At 36.6% G+C, this 27705-nt stretch overlaps 2 protein-coding genes across 2 annotated transcripts in view; both read right to left on the bottom strand.

Moving 5' to 3' along the window:
- Positions 1 to 13428, bottom strand: part of LOC117992211 (atrial natriuretic peptide receptor 1-like) — a 180342-nt gene extending 166914 nt beyond the window's left edge. The window contains exon 1 of the mRNA XM_069505799.1: positions 13095 to 13428. The gene's annotated coding sequence lies outside the window, so the exon portion shown is untranslated. The remainder of the gene's footprint in view (positions 1 to 13094) is intronic.
- An 11703-nt stretch (positions 13429 to 25131) lies between these two features.
- The window catches only part of LOC117992373 (F-box/LRR-repeat protein 7-like), a 45778-nt gene continuing 43204 nt past the window's right edge, over positions 25132 to 27705 (bottom strand). The window contains exon 8 of the mRNA XM_034980050.2: positions 25132 to 27570. Coding sequence (XP_034835941.1) covers positions 27358 to 27570 — 213 coding nt within the window. The 3' untranslated portion in view covers positions 25132 to 27357. The remainder of the gene's footprint in view (positions 27571 to 27705) is intronic.

The raw sequence follows: 27705 nt of genomic DNA, 5'->3' as shown, positions 1-27705 counted from the left end.
ACCGAAATCCACGCGTATGAAGTCGCGGGCATTAGCTATAGTAATATTATAAGATACTAGCTGATGCCCGCGACTTTGTACGCGTAGAAATATGTTTTTAAAAACCCCGTAGGAACTTTTTGATTTTCCGGGGATAAAAAGTAGCCTGTGTCACTCTCCAGGTCTTCTATACCCATGCAAAAAAATCACGTCGATCCGTTGCTCCGTTGCTAAGTGATTGAAGGAAAAACCAACAGACAAACACACTTTCACATTTATAATATGGGTACTGATAAGAAAAGCACTAAAGGGCACTGTATTATTTTCTCTGACTTGATATACCTAGAAGTTAGAAGTTTAGTGTGCAAACACTTTATCAAAGTCATGAATAATGCGGAGCCTCGCAGAACCGTATCCAGGCACGAATCCCGATAACAACCTTAGCTGATGGATCTTATTGTACCACTGGGAATATCCCTATTTTCTTTTTAAATTGCGGAAAATTTTATAGACCCCAGAGCCCTTAACTCGGAGATAAAATATTTTTTCTAACGTTAGAATGATATTTTTATGTAATTTATGTAATGTATGCGGTAATAGCCTAGAGGTTAAGACGTCAGCGTTCCTATCGGGAGGTCGGGGGTTCGATCCCGATCGAATCTCTAAGTTTTCAGTGCAATGTGTTTTAAGCAATTAAATATCACTTTACTTAACAGTGAAGGAAAACATCTTGAGGAAACCTGCATGTATGAGAATTCTACATAATGTTTTCTCAAAGCTGTGTGAAGTCTGCCAATCCGCACTTGGCCATCGTGGTGGACTGTGTTCAAATCCTTTTAAGTGTGAGAAGAGACCGGCAGTCGGGGTATGAAGCGGGGGGATGCACCTGGTTAGCGCGGGGGCTTTGCGGGTGTGCGGGGCGTTCCTATCCCGATTGCCATCTCGACCTGTCGCCTAGGTATATACATGCATCCTGAAACATTACACTCCTTTTTTGAGCCGTCACCGTCGGTCGTGTTCAAAGAGAAACAGACTGACATAGGTTTTTATCCTCTACAGATGTATCTCGATGGGTAGCAGTAAGAAAATACTAAAATTATTACGATTCAGTTTCTGCTTACTATTTTTAATCTCCTAAAGTTTTTTGTTTAAAAATAGTCCATTGTTTATAAGATGAGCGATCTCGCTGTGAGTTTGTGACTGACAACGTTACGTAAATTACGATATTTCTAACCGTCTTTGAAATTCAGAAGATCCTTAATTCGGTTTTCGTTTATTTTTTTATTAAGTAGCTGATGCCCGCGACTTCGTACGCGGGGATTTAGATTTTTAAACATCCCGTGGGAACTCTTTGATTTTCCGGGATAAAGAGTAAGTAGCCTATGTACAGATATAGCTTGCATCCCGGGGAAGGCCCGGGATGCAAGCTATATCTGTACCAAATTTCATCAAAATCGGTTGAATGGTTGGGCCGTGAAAAGCTAGCAGAGACACAGACACACTTTCGCATTTATAATATTAGTATGGATCAGTATGGATAGTATGGATTAGCTGATACCCGCAACTTCGTACGCGTGGATTCAGATTTTTAAAAATCCCGTGGGGACTCTTTGATTTCCCGGGGTAAAAAGTAACCTATGTCACTCTCCAGGTCTTTAACTATACCCATGCAAAAAATCACGTCTATCCGTTGCTCTGTTGCGACGTGATTGAAAGACAAACCAACAAACCAACAAATAAACACACTTTCATATTAATAGGGGTAGTTATGTGTGTTGGATTGTCAGTAGGTACGGTACCTACGTACCCACAGAAATGAGGAAATCCATAGGAGAACCAGAGTTACCAACATAGCTCAGCGGGCGGCGAAGCTGAAGTGGCAATGTGCAGTGCAGGGTACATAGTTCGAAAAGCCGATAGACGTTGGGGTCCCAAGGTGCTAGAGTGGCGACCTCTGGATTCAGGCGGCACAAGACCGTGGCGTGTGGAACTCCCTACAAGAGACCTATGTCCGGCAGTGGACGTCTGGCCCGCGCTGGTTCTCTCTCTATATGCACTATGCAAGCAATCAATGTATGCTTATAGCATATGGTGTTGTTTCATCGTAGATTCCAATCAAGTAATATGAGACCACTAATACCATTATACGTGTGCTTACATGAATTATGTTGGTTTACATTGATATTATAAAATAAAAAAATTGAAGATATACACGGTTCCTAATAAACCCTGCGCCTGGTACACTGCGTTTTGGGTGGTAGGTATCTTTTTTCCATTCCATCAGCCTGTATGCGTCTTTCCAAGAACGCCCCACCAATTACGGTCCTCCGCCTTCTTCATTCACCCGCTTCCCGCCACCTTTAGCTGTACCTACTTGTAGTCTACATTATTATATCGCAATGGTGGTCTAGTCCGTACAAAATAAGAACTCACTCGCCAGTTTAGCTCTATGTGTCAACTGTCATGTCAAAAGTATGGTTCACCTTTATATTATGGACTAAAATCGTACTTTTGACATGACAGTTGACACTTGTCACAGAGTTAAAATAGCGCTTGAGAACTTAAAATGTATGCATTATATGATGCATTATTAAAAATATGATGCCATCAGTGGTGGAAGTATACTGAAGATAGTAATTAGTGGATTTACTGCAATATTAGTTTATTTCCTTCAGGTATCTTTTCACGAATATCTTTAGTTTAGTATATCAATGCAGGCTTAGCTAGTTAAACAGAAAGTTTGATTACACACGGATCTTCCCACATTACTGTCCGTGTTGTTGATAGGCAGCTAAGCTCATGTTCACACGTAATTAACGGAAAACAGATTTATGTACGATACCTATCTATATGTAGTATGTACATATTTGTTATAGGTAACTACTATGTTTGTATGATTAACTAATTACTGCAATCACCACTAAACAACAGTGTAAACAAATACAGTGGGACGACATGTTTGCGGATGAGCCGGCTTATCAGTGGATCAGTCGTTCGTGTATGTAGGTACCTAATATTATATACTACGATGGATCGGGCGCGGCCTCGATGGCAGCGGTGGGCGGGCGGGAGGATACCACTGACCTCTACTAATATAAGTAGCTGTACACTGGACTTGTATTGTTTCGAGTGGGATGTCAGATGAAAGAGGAAAATAATTTAGAGTTCATAAATACAAATATAGTACAATATTCCAATTAACCAAGGGACAGAAAAAAATTACTACATTTTTTAGCGTTTATAAGACGAGCAGTCGGGTTTCAGTTTTGAACTTTATCTTGTTATAAAATACAGATGAGAGCTTTTTTAATAAATATACCATTTCCCTCAGATTTCCCTGCTCAGAGACTTGTTTAATATTAAGTAAGAGGCCAGCAGAATGCGGTCACAAGATTCGTAATATAAACTGCAGCTCCTAATGGGACTTCGCTGTATTCCTAGGCACCTTTAAATGAGCGGTGACAGTGAGAAATTTAATAAATGTCGTGAAACCTAGGACGTCCTCGTCTTGTCTTCCTACGTGTACCGTAATGGAATAGCAAATGACGTTAGATTGCAATGAATTTCTGATCAGTTATTACCATGACTAATTAAAAGTATATATGTGTGTGTGTGTGTATAATCAGTACCCTTATTATAAATGCGAAAGTGTGTTTGTTTGTTGTTTTGTTGGTTTATTGGTTTGTGGGTTTTTTGGTTTGTCCTTCAATCGGTCGCAACGGTGAAACGGATTGACGTGATTTTTTGCATGGGTATAGATAAAAACCTGGAGAGTAACATAGGTTACTTTTTATCCCGGAAAATCGAAGAGTTCCCACGGGATTTTTAAAACCGAAATCCACGCGGACGAAGTCGCGGGCATCAGCTAGTAATTAAATAAATGTGTGTGTGAAAGATTATACAAAAACGTTAAAACTCGTCAGATTTGGCGATTGTGAAATAGGTCCTTAATAGAAAAAAAAATTTAATTAGAAAAGTTCCTACGAAATTCATAAAACTTTACCCACATTACCCAGATGCATTGAGTAATCCCGAATATAATCAAAATTAATGAGAAGGACTCCTCATTAATTTTGATTAAATTCTACCAAAATTGTAAATTGGCTAAATTAACATACAACAAAAACTCCAATTTAACTAATGAACTAGTTAACATCAAAATTACTCCCTTTGGCTCGAGCTGCCCTGCTAAGTAGCTTATTCCCGTGACTTCGTTCGCGTGGTTTAAGGTTTTTGAAAGATCCCTTTCGTTCAGGATACTTCTTGAAGTACTGGGTTAGGTTTAGGCGTTTTAAGCGTTTAAATATCACTTGCATTATCGATGAAGGAAAACCTCGCGAGGAAACCTGCATTCCTACAGAGAGTTGTCTATAATTTAATTAATTAATAGATTCATAATTAATTAACGGTGAAGGAAAACATCGTGAGGAAACCTGCATACCTGAGAGTTCTCCATAATGTTCTCAAAGGTGTGTGAACTCTACCAATCCGCACATGGCCAGCGTGGTAGACTTTGGCCAAAACCCTTCTCACTCTGAAAGGAGATCCGTTCTCTGTAGTGAGCCGGCGATGGATTGATCATGGTGATGATGAATTAATAGCTTCGATAGCTCAAAGGTTGAAGGAGAGGACGGAAATCCGAAAGGTGGAGGGGAAAGGGGAATATTAGTCAGCATATTAAACTTGGCTAATATTCTTTTAAAAAAAAGTTCTCAAAGATGTAAGAAGTCTGCCAATCCGTTAGTACGGGTCTGGCACACTAGAATGGAATATGCCCTAAAAACCCTTCTCATTCTGAGAGTAGACACGTCGTGCTCAATAGTGGGCCGGCGGAGATGGGTCAAGATTTTTTTTATTAAAGGCTACCTACATTCCATACACTGGGGTCTCGACGAAGATTGATGACTTTGCTTACCACTGATATTATGTAAAATTTGTAATAACCAAGGCGTTATTCGAGGGGTTTTATCAGGGCCAAATTTTTAATCGAATCCTTTCTTGAGAAAAAAATTGATCAACTTGATAACGTACCTGGTTAGTACAATAATTTTAACTTTTTATTTGACAGTAAGATATCGTTCAATAGGAAATAGAAGCGCGAGCGCAGTGAGCGTAACATTCTTTACAAGCCGTAATAAAATTAGTTTATTTTAAAGAACCTTTTAAATGAGTAAATACGGATATGGATTTCGTCTTATTCTCTAATTGTGTTCCCTAAACTGTAATTCGGTACTGTACCAGTTTTCGACTTGGGCTGTTTCATTCAGGAAATTAACTTGCTCGACTATTCTTTAGGGAAAATCAAGTTCGATTTGTTCTTTTATAGATCTATAAGACGAAGAAAAGATCTTTGTGTTATCCCTTTAATTAATTTCTAAGTAAATACCTGTTACGAAGTGTAAAGTTGCTAGTAATGAATTGAATGAACAAACTTAGCTGCTAACAGCTCCTGTACTTTGCTATAATTTTAAGAAAATTTAATATTAATACCTAACTAGCTGAAACGACACGTTGTCGCACGCAGTCATAATTAATAGGAGTATATACATTTTATTATTATGTTTATGTGCATATTAAAATTCTTCGGACACGTCTCCCGGCGTGAGAGTGACTCCATCGAGCGTCTTGTCGTGCAGGGCAAAGTGGAGGGCACCAGAGGACGAGGAAGGTCACCCATGCGATGGACCGACCAAATTAAGTCTGCTGTGGGCGGTCCTTTGCACGAGTGTACCAGGCTGTCGACCAGCAGGGAGAAATGGCGAATGCTCGTGAGGCATATAACATCTGCTCTCAAAGACGTTGCTTCGTGATGACCACGACCGCTCTGCCAAGAGTGATACGACAAAGAAGAAGAAGCATATCACTACCTTGTAGACTCTTATCTATTTATTGGTGTAAACTTATCGATGTAAAACCTAAATAAAATCCGTTTTTTGTTGATTTTGTGCAATGTACTACTTTTATTATTATTATTCACTAGACGATGCCCGCGACTTCGTCCGGGTGGATTTAGGATGTTTAAAATCCCGTGGGAACTCTTTAATGTTGATGGATAATAAGCCTATGTCCTTCCCCGGGATTTAAGCTAATCTTGTACCAAATTTCATTAAAATCGGTTGAACGGTTGGGCCGTGAAAAGCTAGCAGACAGACAGACAGACAGACACACTTTCGCATTTATAATATTAGTATGGATATGGATTATAGGCAAACGCTTGACCATAATCACACCTGATGGAAAGTGATGATATAGCCTAAGATGGGACGCGTTTCCCTAGAAAATGCCTATTCACTATTGTTTTAAAGATACCCGGATTGTAATTTGGTGTGTAACATAATATATTATTTTGTGTTTCGGTAAAACCACGACCGACAAGCTTAAATTTGTTTGTTTTTTATTTTATTAAATATACAAGGTGTAACCAGAACGCTAGCAAAAACTTAGCGTTATCGTTATACTACGTAAACACAATCCAATACTAATAACCATTTGCCTCATTTTGTAGTTTTAGTGATTTTGTATTTTTCGAACCCGCAATGTTATAGCGTGCAAAACTCGATGCCCCACCTACGACGCGCTATTGACTCCGAGTGGCCTACTTACGCAACGTTCGTTGACCTCTGACCGTTAGCCAGATGTTTTATTTGCAATATATCGTGAACATTTACAAAATATAGGATTTGTATATTTTTCACGTTTTTTTTGGTGATTATCATATCAGTAATTATCAGTAGGTACCTACTATCACCTGTCTTCGTTTTTGCTAGCGTTCTGTTTACATCTGTATGGTTTGTATGTAAAGTCGGTCCGATAAACAGACCGATCATACTATACTTATTCAAAGTTATTGTCTGAAAGTTAGTTCGAACGTGAAATCAATATGTTACTGGATGTTTTCTTAACGCGTCCTTCCGGAGCTTGGAGAAATAAACATGTTTTCAAATCAAGTGAAAAGCTCAATAACATACTTTCACGACTATGAATAGGATTAGTTTAGATATCAATTTTATTCGTTGTGTAAGGTTGAAACAAGGTGTCGGAAATGGGCGTATGACCCGAACGTTGGTTTTGGACTGCTTTATTGGTAGGATTTACGAAATGCATTGAGATATACATGTATGTGTTGTGTACTTATGGGCTATAATATAGATTTTACTTATATGGTTAGGTCACACTGTACAGTTTAAGGGACTTTTGTTGTATTTATAAAATATACCTATATTTCAGTAACAGATAATTTTCCTAGTTTAAAAGAATTGAGAAAGCTTGCAAATTTTAACTGTTTGCACCGCCATAGCAACTTAAAAAGCAGTCATAGCCTAGTTGTTAAGAAGTCGGCCTCCTAGTCGAGAAGTCCGAGGTTCAATTCCTGGCACACACCTGTAACTTTTCGGAGGTATGGTGCGTTTTAAGCAATCAAAATATGCGGTGAAAGAAAACAACGTGAATACACCTGCATCTCTAAGAGTTCTCCGTAGTGCTTTCAAAGGTGTGTGAAGTGTACCAAACCGTTCTTAGCCAACGTGGTAGACTATGGCCAAGCCCTTCTCATTCTGAGAGGAGACACGTCCTCAGTAGAGCTGGTTGGTGATAATAAACTACTTACCTAACTTAACACTTCCGTCAATATTGAGATCACTAAAATAAAAGATTGTTTTATCAGGAATGCAATTGTTGTATTTATAAAAGCAAGAAGAACAATTTTAACAAGTATATTCACGTACTTTATAACTTTCTTTGACGTGATTTCGAATTCCAGAGAGTTTCCCTTTGAGCTTTGAATCGGTTGCGGGCTACGGTATTATTTATACACCCTATATTTCCGTTCATAGAAAAGTATCCTTACTTTATTCAATGCCATTTATCGAGTTAGTACACGTATTTTCGTGGAACATTCCGACGACGACAGTCGCAAAGAACAAACTGTCAATAAATTTTTGGCGAAATTCACTTTTTTATATAAATGAACTTAGAACACCTTATTCTATCGAATGATTTTGTTTGATAAAGAATCTTATTATTTCCCGATATTTTTCCGCGTATGACTTTATAGGTATAGTACGCGACATGTTGAAATGGCAATCGGGGAAAGAACACCCCGCACACCCGCACAGCCCCTGCACTAACCCGATGCGTGCGAGCGCGGGTGACTTGCGGCTGTGGGGGGCGTCCCCCCACCCCATACCCCAATTGTCATTTCTACTTGTCGCGGACTTAGTCTTTAGTTTTATAACATAGGTATCATATTAGTATTTATATTTGCTTATAATTTAAAATAATATTAGTTTTAATAAATCGATACAATAATGATAAAATAAAAGTAACGAGTAAAAGCTAGTAGGTACAAAATTAATTACACACCTTTACTAGTACCTACAATATAGACTTAGGTATGGCACACGAGTAGATATCCCCCTTAATAGAGCCGCCTACATAATATGTTTCTTCGAAGAAATATTAATTTAAATATGTACAATGTACATATATCATTGATATCTTCAAATCATATTCAAATACGATTTCAAACGAAGCCTCTATTTGTATCGCAAATATATCAGACTAGCTGAAGCCCGCGACTTCGTATGCGTGGATGCGTGGATTAGATTTTTTTAAATCCCATCGGAACTCTTTGATTTTCCGGGATAAAAAGTAGCCTATGTCACTCTCCGGTCTTGAACTATACCCACCCCTGCAAAAAATTACATCGACCCGTTGCTCCGTTGTGACGTGATTGAAGGACAAACCAACAAACAAATAAACCAACAAACAAACACACTTTCGCATTCATAATAGGGGTAGTGATTTTTTTAGAGGCCGAGTTTCTTGCTGGTTCTTCTCGGTAGGAACGGCATTCCGAACCAGTGGTAAATTACACTAGTAATAAGTCTACTTGAATAAATTAAATTCTATTCTATTCTATTCTATTTTGAGTCTCCACTTAATAAGTATTTTTATATACACTTATTTATTACTCAAGGCCGAATCTTGGTTAAAAATTGGCATTTACCTTTATGTGGCGGAAGTAACGGGTAAAAGTTAGTACGAATAAGTACCTAATTGTACTGCTTCACCAGTACCTATATAGAGCCGCCTACGTATGCGTCTTCGAAGAAATAGTAATTTAAATATAATATCATTGGGGAAATTTCTCCAAATAATATTCAAATGAGCCTCTATTTTTATCGCAAATATATCAGATTCTTTTGAGTTTCCACTTAGGCTGAATGCTGATATATTGACTGACGTTTACGTAATCGAATCACCCATCCGTGTGTACGTTTATCAAACAACGTATCTACGGGAACATGCGTAATAACCCACTCCAATATCAAAAACAGCTTGTGTGTTTGTTCAGTGTAAACGAAATTGCACACCACAAGAGGCGCAATAGCCATTAGATCCACAAAACGGAAATGGGCACATTTTAATGAAAAGCAAACTGATGTTATAATATAATACTATATAGTTTTTAGCGTTTGAACTATCTTGCGTGATAGCATATAATATTATAAACATTATAAACTAGCTGACCGGGCCCCGGCTTCGCTCGGATGGAGTTTAGAAAATTGAGAGGATGGTTGAATTATTTTTTTCTCTCCGTAAGAACCATCCTCGTACGTCAAGGAATATTATAAAAAAAGAATTAGCGAAATCGGTTCAGCTGTTCTCGAGATTTGCGATCAGCAACACATTTAGTGATTCATTTTTATATTATAAGATGTAACTAATACTGACTGGACTCCCGTGGTTAGTCGAAGTACACAACCCCCGCGCTAACCCGGTGCGGGCGAGTGCGGGTGACCCGTGGATGTGCGGGGAATTCCCCCGCCTCATACCCCGATTGCCATCTCGACCTGGCGCGTAAGTATTCACAAATGGATGAATTTGAACTCTTTTAAGCCGGAATTCTTCAATTTACTTGGACCCTCATTGCAAAGAAATAGGTAATAAACAAGTCTTTTAAAAGATTAAAAGCTTACTGCAAAAGCAATTTCCTTTAATAACCCCGTACATAATTCCACAACATAAGATGAGTGAAAACACGCAGGCGATACAATAGCCAGTCTCGTATTACCCCTTTACCGGGGTAAAATCTCATTTCAGAACAATTTCATTTTCTTTCACGGGAACAATATCTCTCGGAGCTAATATATTACAAGACCCTCGCTTTAGTCATCTCAACATGTTTAGTCAGTACTTACTTACAGGAATAATGGCAAAACTAGGTATTTAAGGTCTAAACCAACTAAACTGAAGCTCAGCGCACACCAGCATAGAATAATAGTGGAATAGAGTCGAGGAAAAGCACAATGACTTTTTGTTCGATTTTAACATATTTGTACTCCACACTGCCGTGAAAAACTTGATCCCTACTGGAAACATTTTACTTACATCTAACTCACTATATTCACAAATACATAAGCGAATTTGAATTTAACCTCTTATCAAATAGTGGAGGAGTTCTGCAGTTAATAAGTTAACCTTTATTGTTAAGAAATAGGTAATAAGCGTATAATATAGCGGTAAATTTTAAAAGATATGAAGCTTGCTGCAAAAGCAATTTCTGTCTGTCTGTCAGCGGGCTGTATCTCGTGAACTGTAATAGGTAGAGAGTTGAAATTTTCATAGAATGTGTATTTATGTTGCCGATATAACAACAATTATAAGAATTTCAAAATGTTTTTCATGAAAATTAAAAAAATTAACAAGTGACAATTATGTCTTAGTTCTTGTATGATGGCACGAAACCCTTCATATGCGAGTCTGACTCGCACTTGGCCGATTTTTTAAATCACCAGATTCCATAGTTTTTTCGCGAGTTTAAGTATATCAAAATAACGTCTGCCTTTGCCAGCATCTCTGCAACTAGCAACTAGGAGTCAACACTTGAACAATTCACTAACAAGGCACTCGTCAAGTACGAGGAGGGAAGTTGCAAAAATTCTGCGTTCAAAGGCCCTGAGGACCTGATGTTTAACTTTTTTGTTAATTATATAACGTGACGTGTTGCCGTAAATGTATCATTTAGTAACGCATCATGTTCAAAAACAAAAGTCACTACCGATATTATAAAAGAGGAAGTTTGCTTGTTTGTTGGTTGGCCTTCAATCACGTCGACACGAGCAACGGATCAACGTGATTTTTTGCATGGGTATAGTAAAAGACCTGCCCCCCTAGCATGGGCAGGAGACAAAAATTTAATCCCCCAATTATATCCACTGACGAGGGATAAAATTTACTTGTCCACCTCTCAAAGCACGGCAACAGGGGAGAGGAGAGGTTTATCCCTAATTCGGGGACAATTTTATCCTCGACATTAGACGTGGGTTTAAGTTTATTCTCATAGAACTTAAAAAATCAAAACATGTCTCGCGGTACCTGTTGGGCTTAGGTTATGTTTGGGTTGTATTTGGGTTATGTTTGGGTTGTGTTTGTGTTATGTTTGGGTTGTGTTTGGGTTATGTTTGGAATATGGTTGGGAACCCAAACATAAACCCAACATAGGTCCCAAATACCAATTACCATTAACCCAATAAAGGTAAAGGAAAAGATCCAAAAACCGAAAAGTCCCCCGTTTTATTCACTGTGGATAATTATATCCACCCGTGAGCCCATGCTCGGAGAGTGGATAAAGCTGTCGGAGGGGATAAAGATTTTATCCTTTCCCCGGGGAGAAAATTATATCCCCGCCCATGCTAACCCTGCTGGAGAGTGAAAGGCTGCCTTTTACCCCGGAAAATCAAAGTGTTCCCACGGGATTTTCAAAAACCTAAATCCACGCTCATCAGCTAGTAGCAGTGGCATGCAGCTCATAGAAGCATAAACGCACTGCTAACCTTCATTGTAATAAATCAATGCTTATTTTTCATTATAACCTGCCGTAAAATAAGTTCATGCCTTAATGCATACCCTGGCTTGAACTCCTGTGCACGCCACTGGCTAGTAGGTATTACGATAAAACTTAAAGCTAACCTTATCTAATTACTATACAAATCATGGACCGCGTGGAATGGTGCCAAGAACACTGGCTGCATTTCCGTGCTGGACAACCAGGCTGATCCGTTAATTTACTACCTTACATAAACTCTAAATTAAGCTTTTCCTCGAAATGGGTAAAACCAGATTTAATTTACTATCAACTATCATGGGGTCGAAAGGTGTAATGAATCTGACCTAAGATAAGTTTCTGAAGAAAAAGGTCAGCTTCCAGTCATTCTGTAATCTTTATACCTAAGCATAGATAAATATAGCATCAATTATAATTATTTATTTTATCAGAAAATTAATAATAAATAATGAAAATATACTACTTTGATAATTTGAATTAATATAATATCACATTTTTCATTAATTTTTCATAGCACATACAAAAAATTCATATTATCAATAATCATATCATATATTTCTATCTTCTATATAAATAAAAATGAATAGTCAAATTTTTGTACGCGCATAACTTCCGACCGAGTGCACCAAATTGGATAATCCTTTTATTTTTGTTTTCGTTAGTGTCAGGCATAGACTTATTATTGTGTCAGGACAAGGTTTGTATGAAAGATTTTTTTTGGAAATCCACGGGAAGAGACAGTTCCCGTGAGAAGTAGAAAACGCGGGCAATATACTATAAGATCTATACTTCTGCATGTATGAAAGATCATCACTTGAAATCCACCGATTTGGCTGATTTTTTTATTGTGTTCGTTATTGTCAGGGCAAGGAAAGAAAACCTTCAATAAATTGCACCCGTGTAAAGCCGGAGCGGGTCGCTAGTATATTACTAAATATCATAAGTAATGATAGGAAATAGAGTGAACCAAAAAAATTGATAGGCATGTATGTTATTTGATATCAAAGGTCCCTGAATAATCTATACAAACTTTATCTGATAAGAAAACTAAACAATTAATATTTGAGGAAAAAATTGGGAACTAACTCACATAACAAAGGTTTTAATAAATATCATTTTTAACGTCACTTATTTAAATTAAATTAACATTTTATTAGAAAAATAAATGCACTTATCAAAAATAGGTAAGTATAGGTACTTATTTCAAACATTTTTTATTAATTTTAAAAGCTCCTTTTTTTTAGGTAAATTTTTTTTAAATACTCACCAGAATGCAATGGGGTTAATCCAAAAAAGTCAAAAGATAAACCGTTTTACACTATTCCGAACATTCATTTAAACCCGACGAACCAAACTTTGCGGCGCGAGTTTAACACGGATGAAAATACGTGCACCCTACTACGTGGTCGAGACTTTACTGATGAGTTGATGACTACGGAAAACCTGGCTGGCCAAGAACACAACCCCATACAATAACATGATCAAGGAAACTAGGAAAATTCACATAAACGCCGCACGTATGGACTTAACCGTGTGATTTCCGAAACTAAAAATTTTGCTGAATTCGAAACAATATTTACTTATCGGATGCGATAAGATATTGTCACTCAATTTAATATACTAAGTAAATTAATATTTTATACATGCGATACGGCTTTTAACCCTTTTATCGTTATTCAAGTGTTTGATAAGGTACATTGTGCCAATCTATAGTTAAAAATAGACTGAAAGGTTGACGTGATTTTCAGCGCAAATTATTTCAGTGAGAACTAAATGCTTCTGAAAATCTGGGTAGTATTTAATGGTATTAGTGGTTCTGGTCGTTTTGCGTTGACGTTTTATACATTTTAGTTAGGACTTTTTTCCAGTTTTAATCGTGGATTTCAAACCCCTATTTTACCCTCCTTGCGGTTAAATTTTCAAAAATCCCTCCAGTAGTTTTAGCTGTGCGTTGATAGATTAATCAGTCAGGCACCTTTTCCTTTTATATGTATAAATCATACGATTTCTTTGGAGCAGCTGAAAGTCATTGTGTGACGAAAAAGTTTTGTTCTAAAGAAACCATACGATTTCTTTTAAAGAATTCGTTATTCGCCTAGGAAGAAGAGTCCTGGGTTCGATTTCTGTAGCGAATGGTCACTACAAAAACCTAACCTATAATAAAGGTTTTTTTTTGTTATAAGTAACTAGCTGATGCCCGCGACTTCGTCCGTGTGGAATTAGGTTTTTTGAAAATCTCGTGGGAACTCTTTGATTTTCCGGGATAAAAAGTAGCCTATGTCACTCTCCAGGCCTTTATCTATACCCATGCAAAAATCACGTCAATGTGTTGCACCGTTGCGACGTGATTGAAGGACAAACCAACAAACATATAAAGGTACGGATTCTAATAGAACGTAAGAATACTATCGACATAATTTTTTTATTGAAGAACAATATACTTAATCACAAATATCTACCTATTAAACGTTTTATATTTTGCAACAAATGACAAGAAATAATTTAACTACCGAAAAACTTCAAGAAACTTAGTTAAAGTAATTTTTGTGAATCAAACTTAAACAGGATATTGCGTAAACTTAGATTTTACGTAGTGGTTTTCTCTACGTACTTAAAGCCCCGTTGAATTTTTGAAAATCCTTCCTGATTTTTCCAAAATTCATCCTGAGAAAAGTCGGAACGGGTCAACTAATAAGTATTATGTATTTTCCGTAAGTATATCCTACGTTTGAAAAAGACAAAACTATCACATATTAGCAACAATTCAGATAGCCTGCATAAATCATATAAGCCACTTCTCCCCTAAGATAAATTGAGATAGGTATTAAGTACCTACTACTACCAATACGTGCCTATTGTTAACCTTGGCTATATTATGTCTTATTTCCATGGGGATAAGGTGTGAATTGCCATGGTGCTTCAATATTACGCTTAGTTGGCCAAGTCATGCCATTACACGCACTGCCAAAGTGAGGAAAACTTCTCATGGCCCTTTTCCCTGTCAATTATAATTTGGGTACCTTCAAGGCATCTTCAAGGCAAGGGGGATGACTGACTAAACGTGACTATCCATTTAAATTGTGTATCATCACTTCCTATCAGATAATAGTTGTTTATCTTACAATTTTGGTGAATCTAGCGACAAATCTACCCGAAAATAATTAGGTGCACTACTGGTATAATATTGCTAAAAACCTATTATGTACAAAAAAAATTGTTTCGCATAAAACTATATTCATCCTACAGGAATAGAAATATAACTAGGTATAATATTGCTAAAAACCTATTATGTACAAAAACAATTGTTTCGCATAAAAATATATTCATCCCACGGGAATCCTACTAATATTATAAATGTGAAAGTGTGGATGTTTGCATGTTTGAATGTTTGGATGTTTGTTACTCAATCACGCAAAAACTACTGGACGGATTTGGCTGAAATTTGAAATGGAGATAGATTATACGCTAGATTAACACATAGGCTACTTTTTATCCCGGAAAATCAAAGAGTTCCCGCGGGATTTTAAAAACGTAAATCCACGTGGACGAAGTCGCGGGCATCAGCTAGTAGAAATAAAATAAAAACCGCTTTCCCAAATGATAGTAGGTAGTAGACATAGCATTTTATATGAAACACATGTTGTCCTATAGGTAAAAAATATTTTTGTAAAGGTATTTTTTATTGCAGGATAGGTAGGTATACTTAGGCTTTAACTACCCAACCCATGTAAAAAAATCAGTAGTCAAGAGATTAAAAATAATTATTTTAAGCAACATAAATCTTTTTAAACGAAGAGCCCCAAATTCAAACGTTACCCAAAATGCTCGACACAGTTCACGAGTAGGTACAAAATCTAAACAAAACAAATGACAAAAAATTATTCATTCAAGCCGAGACTCGTGTATAAAAAATTAAGTACATTCCTTTTAAAATAATAATTTGAAAAAAAATAACGCTAAAATGCAAGATACTGAAATATTAATTTTTTTAAAGCAACAGTATCTTATGTTCTTTGGTTAGCCCTTATGTATCCAATGTTGGACCAACTATTATAATATCTTCTGTGGTTGGACATGTGTGTTGGCCCCCTCATGTGCACGCCATTCTTTCCAGTGTTAGGCGAGCCAAGTTTTTCCCGCAAGCTTGGCGATGTCGACGGACCAACGGTATATTTTATTTTATTTTATTTTGTTTATTAGAAAGTAATCAACAGCGTTAATACATAATTATTATTTAAATCTAGTTATAACAGAAGGCCAAAAGAGATTACTTAAAATTATAATTAAAACTATATAAACTATTATATTCTACGGTCTTCATGCTTTTAAACAAACAATACGCTCGTGAACACAGAGTAATTATTTTTATTGACTCTTTTTATTGCACCAATCTGACGTAAATACCAGGACTCATAATTTAAGAAGACGAGAAAAAAGATAAAAAATAAAAAAGATACTTAAAGTTAATTAAAGAAGATTTCTTTGATCTGGTAGTCAGATATACTTAGCAAAGAGCACGAGCTTTACAAGCGCTACGGCGGCGGAAGCCAAGTTGCTTTGCTACGGATTACGTTGCGGCTTACTTACTACTAATATACTGAAATAAAATAAATTGAAGAGAATACCTGTATTAAGTTCGCCCTTGCGCATGAAAGTGAATACTTAGTTCGCTTACACTTTTCATTACATGTAAATGGTTAACTAAGCGGATCAGAGTATACACTTGATAGTCGTCGACCTCCTGTTCATGGAGTCCGGGGTACGATTTCGGGCACGTAGTCTATGTTTTCGGAGCTATGTTCGTTTTTATAAGCAACTAGCTGACCCGGCGAACTTCGTACCGCCTAACAGTCGATTCTTTAATTTTTTTAATACTTATAATTTTTTAAATTTTTCTTTCCGTAAGAACCATCCTCGTACTTCAAGGAATATTATAAACAAGAATTAGCGAAATCGGTTCAGCTGTTCTCGAGATTTGCGATCAGCAACACATTCAGCGATTCATTTTTATAAATATAGAAAAAAAAAGAAAATTAAAATATGACTTGCTAATGCAATGGTTAAAGAAAACACCATGATTCGTGTGCTAACCTGTTCTCCATAGTAATATGCTCAGAGGTTTGTAAAGTCTGCTAATCCGCACTTAAACAGCGTGGTGGCCTATGGCCAATCCAATGACCTCTTAGGCACTAGATGGGTCAACGAATTCCGAATAAAAACCGTGTTCTAAGAAGCTGTTAAAGTTAGTATGACACTAGATAGATAGACACTATCAAGTTGTAAGCAAAATCACGCAGCAGCTCGCAAAAAAAATTCGGAATAACCCGTCTAGTTCACAGTAGGGTAAAGGTGACATCAATTTATTGATATTAAGTGTTTTGCATACTGTAACACGTTTATTTAAGACACCTCTATCTTTCCCTGAGGGAATTAAATAAATTTTCAAGCTTTTTAGCATAATAAACTCTGTTTATTACCTAAAGAGCTTTTGCATAATAAACTCTGTTTATTATACTGGAAATCTTTAAAAATTATCAGATTTTTCTGCCAAGAAATTTTCAGTAGATAGCTGCAGCCCGGAGTTGGGAGTTAGTGGTGTTCATGAATGTACTATAAAGGTGGATACATTTACTTACTTATAGAGCGAGAGAGCCAGTGCTTGCTCGAGCTTCGTTATTTTATAAAAGCTGAAAGTTTCTCTGCGTATTGTCCACAACACAGGGAGGAACGATCAGCGTCTATGAAGTTTGGGCTTTGGAAGATAAAGGGGTAATAAAGGGGTAAAATTTGGTATGGTATTTATTGTTGTACCCTTAAGGGTGTCTGGCAGGGGATTGCCACGACACTAAAGTGTCTCGTGACGTGATTTCTAATACTTACTAATGCAAGGAAATATAAAAAATTACTCTTTATACTTTGACGTAACAAATTTTACACCTTTATTACCTGTTATCTCCCAAAGCCACCATGATCGAAAACTTCATAATCGCTGATCATTCCTCCCTGTGTTGGAGAGAATACGCAGAGAAACTTTCAGCTTTTACAAAATAACGAAGATCTGGTCCTCCCGGGCTCTTAGTCCATTCTATAATTTTAGTTCAATGGCAGTGTACGAAACGATCGAGTATTTTCTAAAAATAAACTTAACTTAAATTCAAAATAAACTTAACTTAACTAATAAACTCTACTATGTTATGTGCCTGCACATGCGTGTGGAAATAAAGTTAGGTAGCATTAAATCCTTTGAATTGCTCCTTTATAGCCTTTCTAAAGTAATGATGCTTGTGCAATTTCGATAGTTGTGCAACTACATAGTTGCGCGTAGCTCGTAGCACAACATTGTAGCGTAGAGAGTAGAATCAAATTATTTATTTGCAATGTGACTGCCTCTAAGTATATCTATATCTATATTCTATACTTCTATACTTCTATACTAATAAATCAAATTAAAGTGTCTGTCTGTAATTCCGAAATAACTACCTCATTAAACTCAATAGCTTTAGCTTTTAAGTTCGCGTAAAAATTATCACCACCATATCATCTTACAAATGCAACAACTGACTTTCAAAAAGTGAAATTTATTACCTATTTAGAATAAACCATTCGATTTGATTTGATTTGTATAAACTCCAAATCTCCTAGAAACAGGTGAAAATGAATTTTATTTCTTCAAACCCGTATTAACTCTCATACTAATATTATATTTGTCACAACGAAATGATATAAATATGACCATACGTATGTAAGTAATAAGTATGTAGTTTTCACTTGATCCGATTTTCCATTTGATTTGAGAGCAAGAACGACTTTCCTATTCAAGTCCAGAGTTTCATTTTGTGAATTTATTTTCATCTACAACAATGTTCGGAAATTGAATAGACGCGAATATAGAAGTTCCATCTAAGAAATGAAGAGAAGTTTTGGTCAAACTCAAACATCTTGAGTGGATTTACTTTTCGACGTTTGTTCCAAATGCTTTGTCCATTGAAACAAACATCACCTTTCTCAGGAAAATTAGTTTTACCTACTTTTCTATTTTTGGAAAGTGAGGTAACAATTTTGTTACGTATTTATATGACTGACCTGTTTGTACATATTAAACTAGATGATGCCCGCGACTTCATCCACGTGGATTTAAGTTTTTAAAACTCCCATGGGAACTCTTTGATTTTCCGGGATAAAAAGCCTATGTCCTTCCCCGGTATGCAAGCTATCTCTGTACCAAATTTCGCCAAAATTAGTTGAACGGATGGGCCGTGAAAGGCGTTTATGCACCCTCTAATTACAGCTATCTCCGCCACCGCTCCAAATTTTTGGTAAGTCCGTTTAGTCGCACGGTAGCGCGCTCCAGGTCACCCATACCGCGCACTTTGGCTGCGCTCAACGCGCTGCTGAAGGAGTCCCCTCGCTGTGACATATTTGCTGACAAATGGGCTGACCTCATGGGTCAGATTTTGCACTTTTGTGAAAATTTATAATTTTGCTTTTTAAAATTTATAATTTTAACAATTTTTGTATGTATGTTTATGTTAGTTTGTACTCGTAGTTTAATTAGTGTAATTGGCTTTATGGCCGTTCTAATTAAATAATAAATAAATAAATAATAATAAAATGCTACTTTTTATCCCGGAAAATTAAAGAGGTTCCACGGGATTTTCTAAAACCTAAATCCACGCGAATGAAATCGCGGGCATCAGCTAGTACTTAATATAAAACTGCGTAGAGCCGGAAGCCAAGATTTAACCGATATTATTCAGCCAATAACACTATCTATACTTATCTGCTAATAAATAAAATTAAAGTATCTGTCTGTAATTACCAAATAACTACCTCACATCATATGGCTATTTGAACTGTAGCATAACTGAATCACACGTTTTTAAAATGTTTGTTTGTCTGTCTGTTTGAACGGGCTAATCTTCCACACGGCTGAAGTTATTTTGAAGGGACTTTAAACACAAGTAGAGGATTAACCAAGGAGTAATATAGGCTACTTTTTTAACCGACTTTCAAAAAAGGAGGAGCTGTGTTTTTTATCTATATACACCGAAATCTCCGAGATTTCTGAACCGATTTGAGTTTGTTTTTTTAATCGATAGATAAACTTTGCTTCTACGTGACATTGGCGAAGTGCACTGTGCTCGGTGTGGCACTACTGAAAGCCACAAATCAAAATAAGTAGAAGAAGAAGAAACTTTGCGACACTGTCCCATAAATTGAAAATTGAATCCCAACTCCTCAACCCGCTGTACCGGACCTGACCACAAAATTTGATGGGATTTAGAAACTGTCGGTTATAAATTGATATGGGAGGTACCTCTACCTACCTACTAAGTAAAGACTTTTTAAATTCCCAGACCTATACTACTTGTCAGTTGCCGTAGTCTACAAACCAATCTAATAATATAACCGAGTCTATCACTATTTACCATCTGCGATAACTGTCAAGCGCCAACTTGTCGAAGATAACATTAAAACAAAGATAACCTTAAATATAATATTATTGGTCACGTCTGTAAGATACAGTCAATTCAAAAATATCCTTATCTCAAAAAGCACTTGAATCGATGACAATTTTAGCTTAGAGTCCAGAGAGCTGTTGTGTTACTAGAGCACCAATTACCACCATAATGAATTCAACCTTGATATTAAATTCACCACTCATAATCAGTACCCTTATTATAAATGCAAAAGTGTGTTTGTTTGTTGGTTTGTCCTTCAATCACGTCGCAACGGTGCAACGGATTGACGTGATTTTTTGCATGGGTATAGCTAAAGACCTGGAGAGTAATATAGGCTACTATTTATCCCGGGAAATCAAAGAGTTCCCACGGGATTTTTAAAAATCTGATTCGCGGGCATCAGCTAGTTAATTATATTTGCAGAAACGATGGTATTAATTATTACGTCCACTTAAAGCTAAAGCTTCGAGGGGCCAAGAGCATTCCAAAACATTTTTTGTAATATCATCGGCTCAAAAAACAATTCAAATCTAATAGAGAAGGAAATTAATTCTGAGGGTATTTTTTGTCATTTAATTACATAATCCTTTACGCCTGATGTCTGTTGCTCTATGATCTAACTCAATGGCAGGGATTGATAAAACCACAATATATGCGATTGAATCTACAAATAGATAAGTAAAAATAAACAGAAATTTTCCAGTACTTAGGTGCGATAAGAAGCTATAAATAGTACAAATGTGTACTGAAATAGCTACTTATTGCTGCGCGTGTATAATTTTAATCTGCCCTTCTTATGTTAAGTGGGACTTCAAGAGACTACTGGAGCCAACATGTATTATGTATATCCTATAAAGTCTATAGATATAAAAGTAGCCTATTTGTAATTTTACTAGCTTATACTCGCGACTTCGTCCGCGTGGACTACACAATTTCCAAACCCCTATTTCACCCCCTTAGGTGTTGAATTTTTAAAAATTCTTTCTTAGCAGATGCCTACGTCATATTAGCTGGATGGATCTGGATGCCAAATTTCAGACCGAACCGTCCAGTATCGGGCATACTCCGATTAATCACGTGAGTCCAGTCGTAAAATATTTATACTTACCTACAGAACTTTCAGAATATTTCCACAAAACCATCGTAAATATAAATGGTTTACTACTTAACGGAAAGCGTAATTAGATCGACATCGTGTTTTATGGGCCCAAGCGTTTGATATTTACACGTGAACTTATAGGCTGAGCCCTAACCTAAGTTTTACGACGCCATTACCAAATCTACGAGGGCTCAGTGCGTGTATGTTGCCTAATTTAGCAAATGGCGGTCATGAGTTGGCTGGAAAATATTGAGTCGCATTTTTCGTCGAATGAGTTTTACCCTACTTCAGAAAAATTAGGCAAAATCGGACTTTTTACGATTTAGTACTCTTAGACTTTCCGGTATAAAAAGTATTCTATGTCCATATCTGAAATGCAAACAATATCTGTACCAAAATTCATCAAAATCAGTTAATCTATTTTTAAAATCCCGTGGGAACTCTAAACTAAAATTTCACGGGATAAAAAGTAGTCTATGTCCTCATCGAGGATGCAAGCTAGCTCTGTACCAAATTTTGTCAGAATCAGTTTAACGAATGGGCCGTAAAAAGCTAGCAGGCAGACAGACACACTTTCACGTTTTATTATTATATTAGTATGGATTACGCAGATCATATTCGATTTACTCAAACCTACACTTATGTTCATCCCAATAACAATAATACTATCAATGATTTCCACAAACACTGAAACACATTACTGAAAACATATTTTATTATAAACTTTTGACTTTAAGGTGATTGCCACACGGTTTAAATTCCATTGAAACGAGTCAACTGTAGTCCTTCGCCATGTACACCTTCGTCAGGTGTAAAAAAAAAACTGCCCTGTTAAGAGGCTTTTAGCTTTAAACCGACTGTCACACGGTTTAAATTCAATTGAAGGCTGCCCTCCTCCTCCTCCTCGTTTCTCGTACTTGCACCCTTATCGCCTGATTAACCTTGACAGTGCTGAGGTTGAGCGTAAATTGAATTGGCAATTGTTGGACCCGGCTCTTCATAATACGTCGAGAGGTAGATAAAGGAGGGAATAATGTCCAACCTAATTTAAACTCTCATTCTCCTGAATTATGGTTGAAAATTGAATCACTTAGGAATTCATTGTAACATAAGTGACAATTTCTTTTGTACCGTTTAAGCTCTGTACTTTGTAGATTTTTGTGCTTTTGAAAGGAATTCCCTTTCACATAACATATATAAATTCATTGCTTTCAAAAAATTCATTTCATAATATGGATTTACTGAACTGAACTGTCTTGATTTATGGTAACCCATGAAGGCGGTGTACGTTTGGATCTTCGATTATGATTTATGCAGGTACTTTCAAGTTCAAGAGGTTCTTAGAACATGGCGTATCATAAAAAAACTACTATTATAATCGTATAAATTATATTTTAATATAATCAAAACTAAAATAACAATGGCATTGTTATTAAATAGGTTTTTATATAAACAAAAACATCTTTTAAAGACACATCAATTTTAAATACATATTTATAGGAAATTAATATTCTACTGTAACTAAAACAATTTATATACACAGTTTACCTATTAGTTATTACTACGCTTAAAAGCTATTGTTAGTATTACGCGTGTTGGACTTATTTTCTATGGCACAGAATAAATACAATTTTTGCACCTAATATTTATTGATTTTAATTTCTTCTAATACATATATTTCTTTGAATAAGTATGTAGGTATTAGGGATTGTAATTCGGACTATATTAATTGAGCTCCGGAGTCGGGTTTCAATGCTCAGTGTTCCGATTCCGGAGTTCCGGAGTTTTGAAGCTTTATTGAAAAAATTTAATGTGATTAAATAATGCGTTTTATTTAAATATTTTTTGCGCTTAAATGAATGTTCAAGTCTGTTAAGCATGAAATAAAAGAAATCAGTTCATCAAATGAAAAGGAAACTTTATTTTACGACTTGTAAAATTAATTTCGAAAAAAACTTTTTTATTAGGTTTTCGATCGATAAAATTGGACAAATTTTACCCTATTTTATATGTATACCTAAATTATGAAGACTGTGTACTGCGAATGCAAAAGCTCGACTTTTTTCTAAAAATATGAAAATCAGAACCCTGGTTATATTCACGACAGCTCCGGTTTTTGCATGATTTTTCCATAAAATTGGTCCAATTTTCGACATATATTCAACTACAACTCAGCTTAATAAAACTTCTTTTTTTGGCTTCCGTAGTGAACTAGGAAACATTTAAAAAAATAGGGTTGGACCTCCCATACATACAATACATACATACACCTAAAGTGGGATAGATTTTTTTTCCCTCAATGGTATGAGTATTTGTTGGATAGGCCTTGCCTAGGCAAAAATATTAGACGGATGTGTGAAGAATTATTATTTAGGGAATTAGGATCCGTTTGGGAAATATTAAAGCGCTAATTTTTGTTAGAGTCAAACTTGTTGTATCGGTACAATATCCAGAAAGCAATTGCACTGTTTGTATTATACTTAACTATTAATACAAAATTATATTAAGACATTTACAAATAGATGTTTCTGAACTTTGTACAATCCATACTTCCATACTAATATTATAAATGTGAAAGTGTGTCTGCCTGTCTGTCTGTCTGTCTGCTAGCTTTTCACGGCCCATCCGTTCAACCGATTTTGACGAAATTCACAGGAAAATCAAAGAGTTCCCACGGGATTTTTAAAAACCTAAATCCACGCGGACGAAGTCGCGGGCTGTCTTTCATAATTAAGAGAATTTAGTATAGAGTTTACTCTCTTAATTAACAATTATTAATTATATAATAGATCAATGTCCTCTCAAAAAAAAAACGTATTTTGCATAAGGTACTATTAAGTATTTGAATCAAACTCGATGTGTAGATAACGCTGGCACAGTTCACGACAGTTAGGGAACTTCTAACAAAACGTCGAGACTTCGACGTCACTGGCAGGCGTCAAACGTTAGTACATTTGCCGCTAGGTAACCCTATTTTCTTATTTATTTCATGGCACCATTCAGGATTCAACAAGCGAGAGTTCCCTCACTCTCGTAGTTCACTCTGACGCTGGGGAGCGCGCCGGGGAACTTCTCTTAAAATAGGTAATTGCTGAGCTTAGGTTACATCCACACGTTAACTTGCACGAATAATAACTTGTGCTTAATCCATTTATATAAACCTAAGCTTATATAAATCGTCGAAGACTTAAAAAGGGGAAAATGTTTTTATGTTAGATAAGTAGGTAAGTATACCTATTATAATATTCAATGAGCTCAATGAAGACTGCCTTGAATATTTCATTCTTTGTACTTTACAAAGTTCTTATTTCTTTGATGGACGCTAATTCCTTTTACGTCTATTCCCACTTTTCTTTGAGATATTTTTTAGGATTTAATGCGAGTTTTTCTGGCAAAGACCTTTGAATATCAGTCGTATACAAGACGATAAAGAATTATTATAAGGAACATAAATCGTTTGAGAAGTAAATTTATTGCTACGAAAATAAGGTAAGATTAGGCATAAAAATATGTTAACGGCATTAAGGTGAATTCATGGTACACCATGCACGATCCGATTCAGCGTACTGATTCCCTAACTCAGTGTCTAACACTGAATGATAGCCACCGAGCTCATTTGACAATCCATTGAAGGTTTTCTTCGAAAAAATATTCAATGAAGTAGATGTAGAATCAACCAATGTCATATTACCTCGGTGGCTATATCATTCAGTGTTAGACACTGAGTTAGCGAATCACCTCGCTGTACCTCAGACGGTCAAAGATTTGCTCTATGGCTTCTATGAACTATTCAAAACGGTATATTGACGTTAAACACCGTGCCCGGACGATTAATGTAGCATATGGTTCAATATACATAGCATTTAAGAGAATATACGTCTGATTCGTTCGAGTACAAACACAATAACTATCTACCGTCTGCGGCACTGCCCAGCTCGTGCAAAGCATAGCATAAAATCGCACTTAGAAAACAGATAAGAGGAATGTATTCAGAGCACAATATACATATGTGCTGATAGCCGATGTTTGTAGAGCTGTGATAGCCTAGCGGTTAGGACGTCCGCCTTCTAATCGGAGGTCGGGGGTTCGATCCCGGGCACGCACCTCTAACTTTTCGGAGTTATGTACGTTTTAAGTTATTAAATATCACTTGCTTTAACGGTGAAGGAAAACATCGTGAGGAAACCTGCATGCCTGAGAGTTCCCCATAATGTTCTCAAAGATGTGTGAAGTCTACCAATCCGCACATGGCCAGCGTGGTAGACTATAGCCAAAACCTTTGTCACTCTGAGAGAAGACCTGTGCTCTGTATTGAGCCGGCGATGGGTTGATCATGATGATGATGATGATGATTCGGAGCACAGATATACAAACAAATTAGTCTCAGTTTCCCGGCTGCACCACAGTCCGATTTTTGTACGGTGTAGCATGAATAAAATAACTACCAACATAGGTCGAGCTTATTTATTGCCGTATAAGATGGACCGTGTGGCGCCTTAGGTACTCATAAATAAGTTTATGAATTAATTTTCTTGTATCTTCACTTGAAAGAATTTCACTATGCCGAATTATTTAAGTGTCATGAGATAGCTATTTAGCTAGATTATTATTGTACTGTACAACGGTCATTAATATTGCTATAGGTACCTAAGTTTTATTTTGATTATAGGTACCTACTATAGAGCCATCGAGAGATTGCGTTTTTGAGGTCCGCGTCTGTCAGTTACAAAATGCTCTCGGACCATTGACTTATATTTTACTTCAAATGGACAGGGTTATTTAACAAACAAAATGACACAGACTCATTGGTGCTTATAAACCAATGCAACCTCAGTGACGTCTGGATTTCAAACGGGTCGTTGATTAGTATCTAAGAGGTGGCGCTGATTTATTTGGTTTCTAAACCGTGAAAAATTTTGTTCGCTTAACCATATCTTGTCATTTATATCGATGTCTCGGACACATTACTTTGATTTGCTATCGAAACGTCAAAAACGCAATCTCTCGTTGGTTTTACAACATCTAATATATACACAGCTTAACTTAACTAAACAATTCAAATGAATCTTACATAATATCAACATTATAGGTACATAATATTTTCAAAATGTACAATGTACATATATTATAATCAAAAAGCACCTTTGTATAATTGAGTTATTTCTCCTCATTTCTAGTTAATTTTCCAAAAATTAACAGGTAAGTCTTAATTACTACCACTTATTTGACAGGTAAGTTTAAATTCTGTCTCAAAATGCTCGTATAGTCCACGACAGTTTGAGATGGCAATCGGGGTATGAGGCGGGAGGACGCCCGGCACACGCGCACGTCACCCGCCTCGCCCGCACCGGTTTAGCGCGGGGGCTGTGTGGATGTGCGGGGCGTTCCCTCCTCGATTGCCATCTCAACCTGTCGCGTACTATACATACCTACATGTTTTTAGAGCAAATTAACTCTACACGTCACCGAACAATTTATTTTCTTCCATCCTATGCTCCTATTTGCAATTTCTCTTGCAGATATATTGAGTTTTCAACGATACATTATTTTCAAAACATACCTAAACCATTAGTTAAAATCCTAACGCACTGTCCATGAACTTTCTGCTAACGGTAGCTACGCAAGACGAGCGGCAGAAACTGACATGAAAAAATCTACAAGGTACCTATGCAAGGTACAGACTGTTCACTATAACTTGTCCCCTGACGTCATGTTTGCGCCAATGCAAATCACACATCGATCACAAACGAATAAAGCAATCGTGCCAGCATGACGGCACGCAACAAGTTAAAGTGAATGATGCCGCCGCCATATACCTGCCTCTACATTTACATTTCCGCGCACCGTCCCGCTCGTAGCTTCGCTCACCGCACCGCTAAAAGTCATAGATGGGCGCTAACCGTTCTTTAATCATTTATTTACTCCATTCCCATAAAGAAATTCACAAACCAAACTTCTTTGAAGTCCTTTCAACAAAATCCAGGGTTCGTATGCTCGATGACACATCGCTTGCAATACTTCTTAACCGCTCTATAACCTCTCAACGTGACGGGTGTGTCTTGTATGTTCAACTGTGTAAGACCTCTGCAGTAGTACGCCACTGCTTCTAAACCATCGTCGCCTATTAGTTCACAGCCTCGTAGAGCCAGCTTCTTTAGGTTTGGACAGCATCGAGCTAGTATCTGAAAAGAAAGATATTATTTTTGAAAAAAAAATTGCAGATTTTAGTAGGTTACTGGTATTTTTATTGAATGAATTCTTTATTATAGCAAACTGAGTTAAGTTTAACTAAGTAGCAATTGCCAGTCGCCCTCCAA

Source organism: Maniola hyperantus, chromosome 21 (genome assembly GCF_902806685.2).
Source record: "Maniola hyperantus chromosome 21, iAphHyp1.2, whole genome shotgun sequence".
In the NCBI taxonomy this organism is placed as follows: Eukaryota; Metazoa; Arthropoda; class Insecta; order Lepidoptera; family Nymphalidae; genus Maniola; species Maniola hyperantus.
Note: the sequence above shows the minus strand (reverse complement) of the source record. Positions and strands in the feature narration are given on the sequence as shown.